This window comes from Condylura cristata, unplaced genomic scaffold (assembly GCF_000260355.1).
Source record: "Condylura cristata isolate star-nosed mole 26May11 unplaced genomic scaffold, ConCri1.0 scaffold00041, whole genome shotgun sequence".
NCBI lineage: Eukaryota > Metazoa > Chordata > Mammalia > Eulipotyphla > Talpidae > Condylura > Condylura cristata.
This window is the reverse complement of record NW_004567142.1, coordinates 1,991,193-2,008,158: the sequence shown is the minus strand read 5'-3', so window position 1 is coordinate 2,008,158 and position 16,966 is coordinate 1,991,193. Positions and strand designations below refer to the sequence as shown.

The 16,966-nt window shown below is 49.3% G+C and overlaps 1 protein-coding gene across 1 annotated transcript; it reads left to right on the top strand.

Moving 5' to 3' along the window:
• The first annotated feature begins 14,055 nt into the window (after positions 1-14,055).
• LOC101627968 (interferon-inducible GTPase 5) lies at positions 14,056-15,447 on the top strand. Its single transcript, XM_004693938.1, has one exon. It carries the CDS (start codon positions 14,056-14,058, stop codon positions 15,445-15,447), a length of 1,392 nt encoding a protein of 463 aa, XP_004693995.1.
• Positions 15,448-16,966: the final 1,519 nt, after the last annotated feature.

The window sequence follows — 16,966 nt, the reverse complement described above, 5'->3', positions numbered from 1 at the left end:
GGGCCCCCCTTTTTTAAAAGGTATCTGGAATAGTTAAAACCAAGAGGAAAGAAAATAGAATGGTGATAGTTTTGATTCTGCAAAAGGAAGTTTCGAGAGATCTGTTACCAAACACGGTTAATACTACTGAACAGTACACTTAAAAATAGGTAAGAGGATACATTTTATATTATGTGCTTTTCACCTGAATTAAAAAAAAACTTTATAGCTCAAAACAAGAATAATTTACTATTTCTCAGCTCTCTGTGGGTTGACTGGGTTCAGGTGGCAGTTATGAACCCAATGATGAAGGGTTCATCCAAGTGATGAAGGTTGAGGTCACTCCTGCATTCAGTGGGAGCTCAGCTGGGGTTGGTATGTTCAGTTCAGCTTTTCCATGTGGGCTCCCATCAGTTAGCGGCCTAATTGAGTTCCCTCCAATATGACAACTGACACCTGATAAGGAAGACCACCAGCTTCCTAAGAGATAAATTCAGAACAGGCAGAGTTTCTTCTGCCACAGGCTGTTGATTAGAGCAAGGAAGAGGCCACCTCCGATTTAATGGGTGAGGAAGATTCCACCTCTTGATGAGAAAGTGGTAAGATCACATGAAAAAAAAAGGGGAGGGGAGGATACAATTATACTATCTTATTATCTTCTTGTCCATTATGTACCAAGAATTCCCTAACACCCCTTTTGATCTCCCCCATAAAAGGTAACAATGGACTCTTATATAAGTGGGAAGAGGGGTTGAACTAGAAGCCAGCTGTTTGTCTTCCAATAGTATAAATAAGAATAGAAGGATAATATTCTTGTTAAATAGAATAGTGCTGAACATTTTGGGGATCCTAGAAAAGTTTCTGGCCAAGCCCACAGTGTGCTCATAAGTGAGTGAAATATATAGTCATAGGTGCAGAACCATCCTGTTCTTTGGAACCCTAAGAGGAGAAGGTAGGGGAAGAAAGACTTTCTGAATTATGTGTCTATGAGTGATGACAGGTTTTGAGTGTATTGGGGGATTTCAGATATGGTGGGTGCTACCAATGACACCCAAGGGCACTTAGGGACTTCAGTTGGGTGGTGGCTTGGGATTGCATTTCCTCACCAGCTGCCCTCCACATTTCCCCAGTCGTAGGTGAACAGTACCATGTCTCCTGGAGGAATGGTTCCTGCGTGGCCTCTCAAGATTGCAAATTTGAAAACTCCATCTCTGCCTTAACCAACGGATTTGGCGATGGCTTCTGGGTCAACACCACCTGTTGCCGAGGCCACTGCCAGGCGCCTACTCTCTTTGGTATGCTGTCATTTGCAAGCCACCAGAAGGGTAGCCAAGGAGAAGGTGGGGTGACTTTGAAAGAGAGTTTGTCCTGGATTAAGGAAGGGACACAGAAGAGCCTCTCATCTCCATTCTCCAACCAGTGTGTTATAAGGCACCCTGACCCCAACGGAGTGGGAAATCCCAAAGAGTACATGGAGAGCCCTGTGAATCCCTGAGAGTCCTTCAGGCTGTCTGTCACCCTTCCCTCTGCAGAAACTTTGCCGGCCTCAAAGTCCCTGAGCAAGTACCTGTGTCCTACCTGTCCTGGCAACACTCTGGGACCCTGCAATTCCTCCTTGTACTTGCAGTGTCCCCATGGGGAGACTGAATGTATCCAGCTGGACCTGGTGGATGAAGGTAATTTGCGTGTGTGTGTGTTGGACACAGGCATGCCCGAGTCTGGGGTCCACCTCCATCATTTTCTCTGTGTGTCCCAGATAAATGATATCACCTCACATCTCAGTTTTCCTTTCTGCTCAATGGGGATGATGGAAGCACAATTCACAGGATTTCCTGTGAAGATGAAGTGAGTTCATGAGAAAGGTATCAGAGTAGAAGATTCAGGACCCAGGCTGCCTGAATCCAAATCCTGGATCTACCACATACGAGCTGGGTGATCTTACACAGATGACTCTGCCTCTCTGTGCCTCAATTTCCCTATCTCGGAAAGGGAATGATGATAATTTCTAACTCAGAAGACAGTTATGAGAATTAAATAAAGCAAGTCTCTAGATGAGTGATAGCCAAAAGAAAGAGAATGTGAGCCATGAGTATAATTTTAAAATTTCCAGTTGCTTCATTAAAAAACATAAAAAGCAGGGCCCTCCCTGGTGGTGCAGTGGGTTAAAGTACAGCACTGTGAAGCTAGCCACAGTCGGCTTGGGTGTGAGTTCCATCCCTGCCCCAGAGGTGATCCACATGGCCTGACAGACATTTTCTGTCTCATCCACTGCTCCCCTCAGCAGTGTACTTCATTGATCTGCCTGTTCTGCTTCCCACTCTGTTTCTGGTGAATCCTCTCACCACCCTACACCTCTGGCCTGTCCCCTAGTTCCGTATGCATAAATAAATAAATAATATTTAAAAAAGAAAAAGGGCCCTGCTTTAAAAAAAAAAACATAGAAGTAACCAATTCAATTTATTTACTCACCAAGATTTGATTCAACCCAATGTGCAATCAATATATGGACTTGTAAATGAGATAGCTTACATTCTTATTTTCCCCACTGATCTTTGAAATCTGGTGTGGAATTTACATTCAAAACATCCCAATTCTAAGCAGGCACATGGGAAGCAGTCTTAATCACTTGTGGCTACTCTGTGAAGCAGGATAGTTCTAGAGCATGACAAGTGTTATATACGGTACTTCCCGTCATATGGATGGGAAAACAAAGCTCTCTTCACAAATGTTAAAGTGTGTGTGTGGGTGTGTGTGTAGGAAAATGGAGGAATGATGAAATTCATTGTTGGTCATTACAGATGTGTCTACAGATGTGTGTGTGTAAGGCTTCTGTGGGCTCCCAGGTCTCCAGTCAACCCTTCTTAGGGGAAGGGCATGCCAGGGAACTGGAGTTTGTATGCACAGTTATGTGCATGTTTTAGGAGGGGGACTGGGTGGGTGGGTTTGTTTGTGTTGATTGTGTGCAGGTCTCTGGGGGCAGGCGCTCTTTATGATTGAGATGTGTGTGTATGCAGGATGGTGGGTGTAGGACAATGACTCACACATATGGCTCTTTGAGGAAATGTGTACTCCAGTTCAGAAACAAATGAGACTACAGACCATATTGTCAGGATTACCTTTCTATTAAACTTTTTTTCTAATGGAGAAGTTCAAAGATACACAACAGAGTTGGACAGATGTCCTGTAACCCCTCATATTTTCATTGGTAAAATATGATTTTTTAACGTTCACATACCCCATTTAGTCCTCAGAAAATGGTTAAATGTATATAGTTACATTTATATGTAGACAAAGCATATCCTATAACATATATCATACCATATTATATATTACATTGTGTCATGCCATATTATATATTGTATATCATAAGTGGCTCTGAAGCAGAATAGGAAAAAATTGAGAAAGTTGTGCACTAAACCTTTTGGAGGGATGTATGAAATAGAGGAGCCACCTGGTGTCGTAGTTTTTTAATTAATACTGAACACAAGTGAAAGAACATGTTCCATATGTGCAATGCATCAAGAATAACAAGGAAACCGACAGGTGTGACCAGGTCTCGGCTCAAGAACACGACTGGTGAGTCTTCCCGAAGCATGAAGACCCCAGAGCCCGCCATTCCCTCCAGGTTGCCCTCTCCCCCTTTTCCTTTAGTGGTGACAGTTTTTTTCCTTGTACAAAACCTCAGCGAGGTTAGCAGATCCCAAGGCTCTGATCTGGACAAAGCATGGACCCTGAGGGACTGGAGGGAGTTTGGGACAATTGGCTTAGAGAAAGCCTTTGGTCTGCGGGTGGGACCAAGGGGTACCAGGGGGACAGGATCCTCATGTCCCCTTCACTTTTGTCTCAGTAGGCGGCTGGAACCTCACACTGCAAGGCTGCGGCTCCCAGGACCTGTGCGGCGCCCGGGCCGGGACCCAGAGGCTCCCGGAGCTTCCCCCGCTCTACCGACTAGCCCGCCCGCCCCATTGCAGCTCCGCCCGACGCGTCCACTTGAACTCCGGAGGGCATTCTGTCGTGTCCCGGGGCCTCCACCTTACCCTGGCGTTGCTGGCGGTCGCCCTGGCCACCCCGGCACTCTCCTGAGGAAGCCGCCACCTCGCCCGGGGACGTCTTTCCACGCGTCGCTAGAGGGCGCCTTGGCTCCCCTCCACTAGGGCATTGCTAGGGGCCAGCCCGACACCGGACGGTCCTTTATCCCCAGATAGTCCCATTTTTTCATGTTGCCGCCGCCGCCCGGAGGCCGCCCCCGCAAAGGCTATACCTTCTCCCTCAGTCTAAGCGGCCTTTCTTCTTCAAATTAGATGCACATTCTGTTTCAGAGGGGGGAACCCCAAAAATGAAGCCTCCTTCCTCCACCTATAGAGACCAGAACACCAGGCCACTCCTGTGAAGTAGGGCTTTTTATTCTTCTGAACATTCTTCTGGAAGCAGCTCCTCCTTCTGTCTTCCTCTTTAGGGTACAGCGAAGAAGGTGGGGGTGCTTGAGGACAGAATAGACCCCCCTCCCCAGGCACACAGAGCAACCCATTCCACCCCCAAGTGGGACCCTCTGCTGTAGGCTCCATCTTTCCAGCTGTAACCAGATCCCAATAAATTGCCTCCCACAATGCCAAGTGATTCAGGTTTCCTTTTTCTGACACCCGCAGCCTCAGACAGTTCTCTGCTGTGCTTTATTCTCTCCTGGGGGATTCTGGGACCTGCAGAAGTCAGTATCTGGGAGCAACGGTGGTTGTAAAATGAAACGCTCCATGTGGATTGCGTCTCATTTTCAAGCCAGCACTGATCCTAAAGGGTTGAGCAGAGTGGAAGACGTAGGGAACTCACGGTGGGCAAGAGGCCAGGGACTGATCGCTTTCAGCAGAGAGTAAGAGAAGTCCAAATAAAAGAACCAAATGTACTCATCATTCATTTGAAACATTTTTATGGATCCCATCCTGTGCTTCAAGCACAGTGCTAGACACTGCAGGTACATAGTAAGCAGACTCTCTTGCTATCCTGAAGGTGATGCTTTAGTGGGGGAGAAAGATAATAACCATCACATATGATATGCCTGAGAGTGACAAGTATACTCTGGAGAAAACACAGGGCAGGGAAGAGAATGGGGAGCAGTATGAAAGGGAGGCACATATATCAGTGGGTTCAGAGGCCTCAGGAAGGTGATGTCTGAGTGAAGACCTGAAGCAGGTGATGGAGAGGACAATGCAGATGTGTTGTGGGGAGAGGGGAGGAAATTCCTGGCAAAGAAAACTGCAGAGATCAAGACCCTGAGGCAGAAGTAGGAAGGAAGGAATAGCTAATATTACTTATCTTAGCAAGAAATGGGGGGAGGAAACTAGGACTCTTGGTGTTCAAAGGAGTCCTCCAGAACCTGCCTTATGACCCACAGCTTTAGCAGGTTGGTGTTTGCATGCTGGCCAGGCTTCCAGGGTCATGTCCTCATACAGCCATACCCAAAACTACAAGAGGTGACCCCCCCTCCTCGTTCCCATGGCAGACTTCTTCCTGCTCTAATGGCCGGAATGGAGCCAGCCCATCTCTGAAAAGGGGATGGATTATCTTGACTGATGCTTAGTCCTAACCTTTCCTAAGGTACTTGGCTGCCCCAGATTCTGGACAGAATGTGGTTCTCATACAAAGAAGCAATGGGGCTAAAATAATAGGATCAGTCATGCAAAGAACCACCACCTTAGGTCTTTCATCAGAAGGAATTTCATCCAGGGGATTGATTATACTGTGTTGGAAGAAGCACAAGGGGGAAGGAGGGGAGCAAAAGAGGAGGGGAAGAAAGGGGCTCCCCGGTGACTGGGGTTATGACAAATCACTCCAGTCATTAGTGGCAATAAACTGTCAGAAACAGAAATTTGACAGTAGCCTGTCTCTGCTCCATGATGTCTGATTATCAGCCAGGGTGGTGTGAGGGCTGGATTTGAGGCTTCTGCCCTCACGCCTTCTAAAGTCAATGCAGTATGCTGAAGCCTTTGCTGGGGCCATAACTGGATACCAACAAAGAACTTTTTGTATGATTTGGAATTCTCAATTTGTGTATGTGTAGAGGGACTTTCGGGGTAGAATGGGGCTAACCTGAGCAGAGAATTTAATTTTATTGTGCTTTTCCAATTTTTCAGAAGGGCACAAATGTATGTTATTCAAAAAATATATTATGAATTACTCAAAACCTGTAAAAACAAAGAATAAGCAGCTTCTCAGCCTCAGCTGAAAGAAATCATCAAGAACAGTTGAAATACTGTGCAGCTGCTTCCTTGGCCACATGCCTGCTTTTTTCTCTCATTGCCCAAGTTAACCTCTACCCTGAAAATAATATTTGTGGTTTTGCTTTGCATTTGAGCTGTCTTTCCCTCTTCCTTTTCTGTTTGGCTCTCTCTTCTCCCCCTTTCCTCCCAGACTTTCCCAAAACCCCTCACCCACACTAAAATTTCATGTCAACAACCTTCTGTTATTTTTCAACTCCCAGTAAGACTCTGTAGACATTTGCTGCATTTAGGTATTGGCATTCATGCTTATGCAGACAAACTACATATCAATATATGTCATAATTGTATCCTGTGGACATAACCAGGTTGCATAGGTACAGGGTTGGGTGTTTATTTGCTGTCTTCTAAAATTAAAACTTGCTCAACTGACATCTCATGGAATCTTCTGACTCATTTGATTCATGCTTTTTCATGGTTCCTGATTTTTAATGATTTGCGGTGTGGATGTACTTTCAGTCAGTCCTTGTCATTTCCTTTGTTCCCTCTCCCATGATGACACCGTCAGCAGTAAGCATTCTGATGACAGAAGTGTTTGTTATTTGGTTTCTACATGTATTAATTTTTTTCTGATACATTTAAAAAGTATTACAGATGGATGGACTTATCCCCGGATGGTCTATCCTTCCTGTGCATTTATGCAAAATTCTGGAAAGTAGAATGAAATGGAATAGAAACTTATGGTTAAAAGTTAAAATTAAGAAGCCCTCCCTGGCAGTGCAAGGGGTTAGGTCTCAACACTACCACGCTATCTGCAGCCACTGCAGCACAAGTTCTATCCCCGGCCAGGGAGGTGACCCACATGGAGCAGCAGACCTCTCCTGTCTCTGCTGCTCCCCGCAGCAGTGTGTTTCAGTAGATCCACCTGTTTTTTCCCACTCTGTCTCTGGTGAATCCTCTTACCCCCCTCATCTCTGGCCTACACACCAACTCTTGTATACATACACAAATAAATAAATCTTTTTTAAAAAAGTTAAAAGTAAGAAATGGAGTCTCAGGGTGGAAGAAGGTGTGATATTGCAGAAGCTGCTTCCCCTACACCCCTGGGGTCATTCTCACTGGGGTGGTAACCGTTGAAGATCTCTGCTCCCCTACAGACTCCAGGTAGAAGTCAATTAAATTACTTCAGTCCTTAAATGTCTATGGGGTAGATTCTCAGGACAGGGGGATGTGGTGTGAAGGGCATGTGTACATTTATTTATTTTTTCCTTTTTTTTAAGATTTATTTATTCATACAGAACTGGGGCACAGGCCAGAACTTGTACAGAACTTGGTACAGGTGCAGAGGTGGTAAGAAGATTCACCAGAAAAAGTGGGGAGAACAGATAGATTGATGAAGTACACTGCTGAGGGGAGCAGTGGGCGAGACAGGAGAGGTCTGTTGCAGCCTGTAGGTCACCTCCCTGGTGGGTATCAAACTTGTGCTGAAGCAGCTGCAACTAGCTTCATAGTGTTGTGCTTTAACCCATTGCACCACCGGGGAAGGCCCCACTGTCCTGAAGGTAATGTCAGGTTGGTCTTAGGTGATATTCTGAAGCTATTTCTATCCACTGGGCAATCTCACGCCCCTCTGCGTCCTTCCACAAGGAAACAGTTCTGCTCCATCTGTAGAGCCATTATAGAGCCTGATGCAAAAAGCCATGTGTACATGCTTTTATTATTATTATTATTATTATTATATTTTTACCCCAGAACATTTAAGAAGGTGAAAATTTTTTGACTAGCAAGGATGAAAAATAATGATACTTCAATAATATCAATTAATAAAAATTGAAAATTTAGTGTATGTCATGATTCCCATAACTGTGAGTTCAAATATGCTATTCTTAATAGTTTATTATAATTTTTTCCTGCTTCATTGCTACAAAACATATTGAATATCAGCATTTGATCAAGAGGTACTGTTAAACACAGAAATCTCTCAACTGGAAATGAATTAGCCAAGGATTAGATTTTGAAAACATGACTGGAGAATTTTTTCCCATTGGAATCTGGGGTACACAGATTTTTTTATTTGTTTGAGGCACCTACTTGACTCAGTACTAAAACTGGTCTTTATTTAGATGGTTGCTATTTTGTCCTTCAAACTATCAGGAATATTTTTAACATCCTTTAGAAAAAATCATGGATTAAGATAGCATTTGTTTACTGAGGTTTTTCCACTTCCTTAAGCTTGATACCCATATCCAAGGTCACCTCCTGAGTTGTAGGCCCTAATTCTGACCAAATTCAGTCACTGAATACAAAAATATCCCCATTCTCTCCTTGCCTGAAAGCCCTTGATTCCCTCCCCGTTAACAGGTATACCCATCCCCAGAGTGGCTCATCTGCCACCTGATCACCCCTCAGACCTCATGTCTCCCAGTTCCCTCATCACTCTTGCCCCAGGTTTTACCCAGAATTATGGTGAATGGAGCGAAGGTGAAGCCACATTGTATATATCTCCCTAGGTAAGTGTTTTGGGAGGTTTAAGAGACACAGAGCAAAAGGACAGGGAGGAAAGAAGATTCAGAGTAGGCAGGAGAACAAGTAGGAAGAAGAGGCAGAGTCCTGAGAGTTTCATGGGGTCTTGGTCCAGCTCCATCTCTAGCCTTGGCCAGCACAGGTGTCCAGGAATGTGTGTTTAATGAATAAACTTTCTTTTAAAAGCCTTCACTGATTCCAGACTCCCATCACTGCTCAGTCACACCTCCAGTGCCCTGCTGGGCAACACTTAGTAGGGGGTGGCCACTGTCTGGGTGTGGATTTATGTTCCTGCACTGGACTCTGTCTTAGCCACTGTCAGATCTCAACTATCAGCCAACAGTCCCCGGGCACGTAGTAAGTTTCTGGAGGCAGCAAAGACTCTCTTGGGCCTCATTGTGTGCCCAGCTGACCTGACAAAGAGTGGACATGCAAGAAATTTGAAGATGTTCTGTCCTGCTCTCCCCCAGAATCCCCACTAACATTTTAGCAATTCTGAAATCGGGCCAAAACAATGGATGGTGCCTTATCATCACTGTCAACTAGGTGGCCATTATGACGTAGCTGCCACTGTCTGGTGTGACAATGCAGCTGCTTTTAACAGCACTCCCACCACTCCTGACAGAGGATTTGACAAGGGCTGTCCTCTGCTCAGAGGCGAAAGTGACTCCACCGAGACAGATTGTGTATTTTTAGGACTTAGCCAATCTGTGTCCCCTTGTATTTTGCTACCTAACTACACACACATTATATATGGTAACAATCTCTATTTTCCAAGTAAATCTACATGGAGCTTTTACCAGTTAAGTGTAAAATAAAAATTGTGAGTGAGTAGGAGATTCTGCATCAGAGTTTTATTGCTGCACTTTCCCCCCTTGTTAGAGGAACTGAAAATGATGCATCTGACAAGCAACCGTATAGATTTGATTATATATGGGAGCTGCGGAAGGGATGGGAGGATAAATGCATTCATCTCATTTGTCTCTTCCCCTCCATTCCAGTCTGTTCCTGGATTTCATGTCTGTCTTGGGAGGACAGGTGGGAGAACAGAATTCTAGTCCCAGTTAAACGAGCATTTCCAGCAGCTTCTGGCATGTTATAAATGCTCAGTAAGGGACCCCCTCTGTCTGTGTGTGCTCCTGTCAGTTGGTCCACCAAGCCTCCTCTTCTCTAAGAGCAGGAGTATAAATATGACACATATTTGGAACAAGGGTCAGGTCTAAAAGAATGTTTGTGGAGTAACCACACCTGAGTCAACGACTGGGTGAATAAGCTCTCTCACTCAACTCAGATCCTCAGCCTGGAATGCAGCTCCTTAGCTGTCATCATCACGATTCATCCTTCAGATATCTACTCTGGTGTCCCCTCCTCTAACACTGCTCTGGCTCAGGGGCCCCCTTTGGCTCACAGCTCTTCTGTATTCCATCTCAGTCCTGCTTACTGTGGGTGGTCACTTTAGGGACAGATCTGACTTCTCCACTGGACTCTGAGCTTTATGGGGGCAAAGCCTGGACTCTTGGACATTGCTGAGTCCCCAGCACAAGAGCCCAGAATGGGCCCTGGAGGCAAGGGAAGGGGAAGAGGAGGCTCAGCAGGTAGGCAAGCTGCAGACTCTCTTTTGTTGTTGACCAGGGTGTCCCTGGCCAGCCAGCAGGGGATACATTTGCACAGGTGCACTGTGGCTCTTTCTTGGCTCAGGGTAGTCCTAGGGTGTAGCGATTTCCCTTGCCAGCCATCTGGAGCCCCTGAGGGACTAGAGGCACTTGTGGGGCACTGGTTGGCGAGCTGGGAGCACAGGGGCCTCAGGAGCTGGAGCTGAACAAATAAGGACAGAAGTGGCAGTCCCAAGCGGGCAGTCGTGGGCTCATTCCCTCTGCCTATTGTTAGGTCTCTCCAGGTCTGCAAGTCTTGGTGTGCCCGCCTATCTCACTTGTAAGGCTTCGTATGTAAGCTTGAGCTTCTCAGGCTTTTCTGTAATGATGCGGGTGTTCTGTCTTTTTTTTTTAAGATTTATTTATTTGTGCATACAGGGGTACAGGCCAGAGGCTTTGGGGTGGCAAGAGGCTTCACCAGAGACAGAGTGGGGAGCAGAACAGGCAGATCGACGAAGTACACTGCTGAGGGGAGCAGTGGGCCAGGAGAGGTCTGCACCGCCATGTGGTCACCTCTGTGGCAGGCGGGGATCGAACTCATACCGAAGTGGCTTTAGCTTCTCAGTGCTGTGCTTTAACCCATTGCGCCACCAGGGAGGGCCATGGGTGTTCTTGTCTTTAAGGGCCTGTCATTTCCCTCTTGGGCCCAGTGTCCTTGCTGTGACTTAGAGGAGTCTGGGCCTCTGAATGCCTGAGAATATTTTCTGATGTTTTGATCCCCTGTGTTTGTGTGAGTCAGTGAGAAAATGAAAGTTTGCATAGCTGTTGAACTGTATTTCTCTCTCCTGTGGTATAAGACTTCTCTTTCCCCAGCACTTGGGGGTGGCCTTGAGAATCTCCTTTCTGGCCTTCACCTTCTCCCTGGCCATATTTGGCAGCTCTTTCTAATACTGACCTGAGGATCATCAGGGGAATGCTCTGAGGAGCAGGGCCTCCACCCCAGGAAACAGGGAGGGAAGGGCCTGTGGCACCTGGCCTGGGCAGGGAGGGGACTGGGATAGGAGACAGGGTGAAGAGCTATAGAAGGACTAGAGAGCTCTGCTCAAGGACAGCTGGATGCTTCGGAGACTGGGTTTGAGGGGACCTGGGGTGTCCTCCAGAGGGCTGGGGGTCCTCATGTCATTGTCTCCAGGCCTTCAGCACTCACGTGTGACTTGGTTCTCATCCTTGCTCCTGATCTCTCTGGCTCTGCACCTCTCTGTACCTGGTGCCTCTACATTGACATTCTGTGCCCCCCTCTGACTTGGTCTCTCACCCACTCTCTCCCTGTCTGGCCCTTCCTATTTTTCCTTGGTGAGGCTTTTCCCCCATCCCCAAACTGCCCTCCTTATATCTCCATCTGTGTCACCCTGATGCCATTTTCAAAGGCTGTGAGGAAGCAGAGGAAGAGGAAAGACTGCAGTGAGGTGTTACAAAAGAGTAAGCACCTGAGCTGGGGTTAGAAGATGAATGAGCTTGGGTGGGGGTTGGGCGTGCCCTCTCCCCAGCATTCTCTGTCATCTCAGCTGGCTCTGCCAGGCTAAACCACCATCGTCCATGTGAAGTACACTTTCTGTGAAGTACACCAGACATGGGGTGGGGGTGGTCATGGATGGTGAAGAGATGGTGCAGAGAGGGGAATGTGAATGACTTGTTGGGGGAACAGAGGCCCTTGATGAGGAAGAAACAAAGTGGGGGGAGTGGTTAGGAGGGCCAAGTTCTTAACAGTCAGGTTGAAAAACCCCCATTTTGTCCCAGGGTGATAGAGACCACAGGCGTGTTTTAACTAAGTTTCAGTATTAGAAAGGTCTCTCTGGGTCCCCTGTGGGGGACTGGGGCCCAGTGTGAGCCCATGAGCAGTGGGAGGGTGTGGTCCCCACCCCACCTTGGGACCCCGCCCCCTGACATCACTGGTACATTATTGCTCTAGAGCCAGCTGACCAATAAGCTGCTGCTTACTATTATAATGGGTCTTAGCAACAGTCTGACCTTGGGCTAATAGGACCCCACCAGCGGGGAGAGTGTGAGGGGACAGGGAGAGCCTGCAGGGCAGGTGAGTCCCTTGAGGGCAGGGCTCTGTGGGTGGGTGAAGATGGGGCTGCCAGGCCCATCCCAGCTCCCTCTGCCCTTATTCTACACACTGACTTGTCTGCCTCTTGCTACTGAGACTTGACACAGACTCCCCCTGTTCCTGTGACTCCCAAGCTGGGTTAGGGGACAGAGGACAGGAGAGAATGGGTATAGCCTGGGTGGGGAAAGGCCCCGCTCCAGGACAGAGGACTCAGACCTGGTGGTGGGTGTGGGACAAGGTGTCCAAGAAGATAAGGGAGAGGCAGCGACTTGGGGCTGGCGGTAGGGCAGCTCTTCAGGGGACCCATGGAGCCCAGGAAACTGGGCTTGAGTCCTGGCCATGGCTCTCAGCAAGACATCACTTGGCTGAGTGTCAGCCCCTCACTGTGTGATGGGGACAATGATCCTGGACATGAGCAGCTTTTCCAGGGCTTTCCGAAGAGTCACAGTGAGGAAGTATGTTTTATAAGCAACTTAGGAGAAAAGAATGTGAATGGGTAGAGAAGGGGGGCCCATCAAGCTCCGCTATGAGGGCAGGTGATTAGATCTGGGGAGAGACCTTCATGTGGGCTCCGGGAGGTGGGAAGGGCCAGAACAGCACCGTGTTCAACAAGGACTCCCAGCTGTCTGGGCCCCTCCCTTGCCAGGTTCCTCCACTAGGTGAACCCAAGCAGTTTCATAGTCAACCTAGAAAAGGAAAGATGAGGCTCATGAAGGCCACAGCAGCATACGAGATGGGCAGGGTTAGTTTCCATAGTGTTCATATGGCAGATGAGGCTCAGAAAAGGCAGGAAATCCCTCAAAGCCACACAATTAGGAATATCAATGTGACATGTGATAATGACAATGATGCAGATAACAGATTCCTTCTGTGTGCTCTGTGCTATACATATACATTAGATATGGTGTGTGTGTGACATAAACTCATTTAATTCTCAACAACCTTGGGAGGTTATTTACTGCTGTAGTGATTTTTTTCATCTGACCCTTGAGGAAAGTGAGGCAGAGTATTTATGTGATTTGTCCCAAATTACTCTGAGTATGTGGTAGAGCCTGGATTTGGTTGCAGGTGGGATAACACCAGGGTCCTTGTTAACTTTCACTGTCATGCCACATGGCCCCTTTGGGCCCAGGAGTTGGGGCTAAGCCCTTTCCTTGGCAGGCCTGGTTGTACAATGGCAGGGCTTGGTAGTGAATGAAAATGCAGAGCTTCTGGTTCAAGAAACAAAGTTTGTGTTAGCCAAGAACTAGCCTTCTAGGTGTGTGGTCCTGTGTGATCATAGGTCATAAACTGCCCATAAAATTGGCCTCCTTTGTAGCTTACCCTAAAATTCCTCAGCACCCCAGGAGACAGGTCAGTCACGATTACCCAGGAAAGCAAATAGGCCCACATCACACAGCAAGCCGTTGGCAGAGGTGGGATATAAATCTGGCCTGGGAGACACCTTGTATGAGGAAGCTACCCTGGGTTTCAATGAAGGAGAAGAACGTGGCGGCCCCAGAGGGATTCCCTTTACCTCCCTGGTGTCTGTCTTTTGCCCGGGACACTGGAAAAGCTCCCTTTTTCACCTCCTGCAGACGCTGAGGACCCTAGTCTGGGGACTCTCTTCCCTCCCCCAACGCCCTCTGAACCGCTGGTGACCATGGCTTCCAAGCTGCCAGCGGTAGCCAGGGAGGAAGAGACCACCATCCTCATGGCCAAGGAAGAGCTGGAAGCCCTGCGGAGCGCCTTTGAGTCAGGTGATCTCCCCCAGGCTGCCTCTCGCCTCCGGGAGCTGTTGGCCTCCTCCGAGTGCCCCGGCCTGGAGGTTGGCGTCACGGGTGAGTCAGGAGCCGGCAAGTCCTCCCTCATTAATGCCCTTCGTGGCCTGGGGGCCGAAGACCCCGGGGCAGCGCTCACGGGCGTTGTGGAGACCACCATGCAACCCTCCCCCTACCCACACCCACAATTTCCGGATGTGACCCTGTGGGACCTGCCAGGGGCCGGCACTCCCGGCTGCCCCGCCGACAGATACCTGAAGCAGGTGGACTTCGGTCGCTATGACTTCTTCCTGCTGGTGTCGCCCCGCCGCTGCGGGGCCGTGGAGACCCGCCTGGCCTCCGAGATACTGCGCCAGGGCAAAAAGTTCTACTTCGTGCGCACCAAGGTGGACGAAGACCTGGCGGCCACCCGGAGCCAGCGTCCCTCAGGCTTCAGTGAGGTCGCGGTCCTGCAGGAGATCCGCGACCACTGCGCCGAGCGACTGCGCATGGCCGGCGTGTCGGACCCGCGCATCTTCCTGGTGTCCAACCTATCGCCTGCGCGCTATGACTTCCCGCTGCTCGTGTCCACCTGGGAGCACGACTTGCCCGCCCACCGGCGCCATGCAGGCCTGCTGTCGCTGCCCGACATCTCACTGGAGGCCCTGCAGAAGAAGAAGGACATGCTCCAGGAACAGGTGCTCAAGACCGCCCTGGTGTCCGGGGTCATCCAGGCCCTGCCTGTGCCCGGGCTGGCGGCTGCCTACGACGACGCCCTGCTCATCCGCTCACTGCGTGGCTACCACCGCAGCTTTGGCCTGGATGAGGACTCGCTGGCCAAGCTGGCAGAGCAGGTGGGCAAACAGGCGGGGGACCTGCGCTCAGTCATCCGTTCCCCGCTGGCCAACGAGGTGTCGCCAGAGACGGTCCTGCGGCTCTACTCGCAGTCCTCTGATGGAGCCATGCGGGTGGCCCGTGCCTTCGAGAGGGGCATCCCTGTGTTCGGTACCCTGGTGGCGGGTGGCATCAGCTTCGGCACGGTCTACACTATGCTCCAGGGCTGCCTCAATGAGATGGCTGAGGATGCCCAGAGGGTGCGCATCAAGGCCCTGGAGGAGGATGAGCCGGAACCCAAGGTCAGCTTGGAGGCTGCAGGGGACAGTGGTGTGGAAAAGCGTGGACCTGGGGAGGGAATCGGCGAGGAAGCCCCGCTCTCTGCCCGCCGCAAGTTGGGCCTCCTCCTCAAGTACATTCTTGAAAGCTGGAAGAAACGTGACTTGTCAGAGGAGAAATAAAAGTGCAGTCCCCAACCCCTGTCTCCCCACAAACCAAGCTTTAACAAAACCAAACAAAAGAGACCAGTGTGGTGTAAACTTGGTTGCAGCTGGGAGTGGCAGGGGTGAGGTGGCAACAAGGAGCTGAACTTGCTATTTTGCTCAAGCGGGGGTGGGGTGGGGTGGGGAGAGTCGGAGAAGTGGTTGGAGGGAGGTTGGGGTGGGGGGGTCCCAGGTCAAAAAAGAAATGATAGGCTGAACTCTGGGTTCAGACTTGATCTTGGGAAGACAAGAGGTGCCTAGTCTGGGGGATGCTCCTAGGTTTCCTTGGTGGTATCTCTCCCCTGGCCAAGAAGCACTAGGGAAGTTTGTGGGTTAACAGAAAAGCTCAGCCAGGAGCCAGACAGGAACTGAATGTCAACTTATGTGGGTGATGAAGTGGGCGGTGAAGTGGGTTTGGGGGCCTGCTAATTAGTGTCCATCTCATGTCCCTTTCTGAGAACCCTAATCTTTCAAAGACTTTCGAGGGTGGGGGAGGGGCAGTCCATCGTGGCCAGGATTGGCACAATGGTGCCTAGCAACTGGATTAAACAGAAGTGGGGAGACAGACATCCTGGGTCAGCCCTGCTACCAGTAAGTGTTGGGGGGAAATGGCAAGGAGAGGGGAGGCCAGATGGGCCTGGGCACACCTATACATGGAGCTTTAGGAGGGGAGAATGTGGGTGGAGGTGGAGAGGGCTCCTGAGGGCAGGGTGTCTATCAGCACCCTGGAGTGAGTAGTCCCCCTTTAGAAGGCTGTGTTCTGAAGGTCAATGTGGATGGTCGTAGTCTCTGGCGTATCTATGATGGAGAGGAATCGTGGTAATGAAATGGTAGAATGCCAGAGAGCAGCCAAAAGCCAAGCCAAGGGTGATAGCAGTACCTCTACAACTGACCAAAGGGCAGTGCCCAGGAGAGGACAGGGTTCTCCCCACATGCACAACTACAAGGCACTTCCGGCTCTAGGAACAATGGGGTTTATTTTACAAATGCGGAACAGTTTCCTGCAGCCACAAATGATTTGCTGTCTCACCCCAGACAGTATCCACCAGAAGCAGAGATGTAAGCAGAGTGCCGGTCACCTGCCAACAGAACTGGCCGGCACTGAGATGGTCACTGCTGGTCATCCAGAGGCTGTGTCAGAGACACCAAGTATTAACAGCTTTTTGTGAGTTGTTGACTTACACCAACAACAAACAACAATTCAAAACACCAGGCCAAAGGCCTCTGGTGCTCCTTTCAGGCAATGTCAGAGACAGGATTAGAGGTCTAGTCTCTGGCTAAGGTCTTCAGCTTCTCTTAGAGGTCAGCTGCTGGTCATCCTTCGGAGGCTGGAACAGTGTCCTTCCAGCTCCCTCTGGTCTTGCCTTATATTTTCTTTCAGGATGCCCCATCTACAAGTTTGACTGACCATTTTCAATCCAATGGTTGACTGGATTATTGGGGTGGGGAAGGTGGGACAGAACAAGAGTGGCCTAAGGGGTTTCTGAGCCTGGACCTG

What these genes read in the sequence shown, in the direction of transcription:
- LOC101627968 (XM_004693938.1), top strand. Translation starts at nt 14,056, where the DNA reads ATGGCTTCCAAGCTGCCAGCGGTAGCCAGGGAGGAAGAGACCACCATC.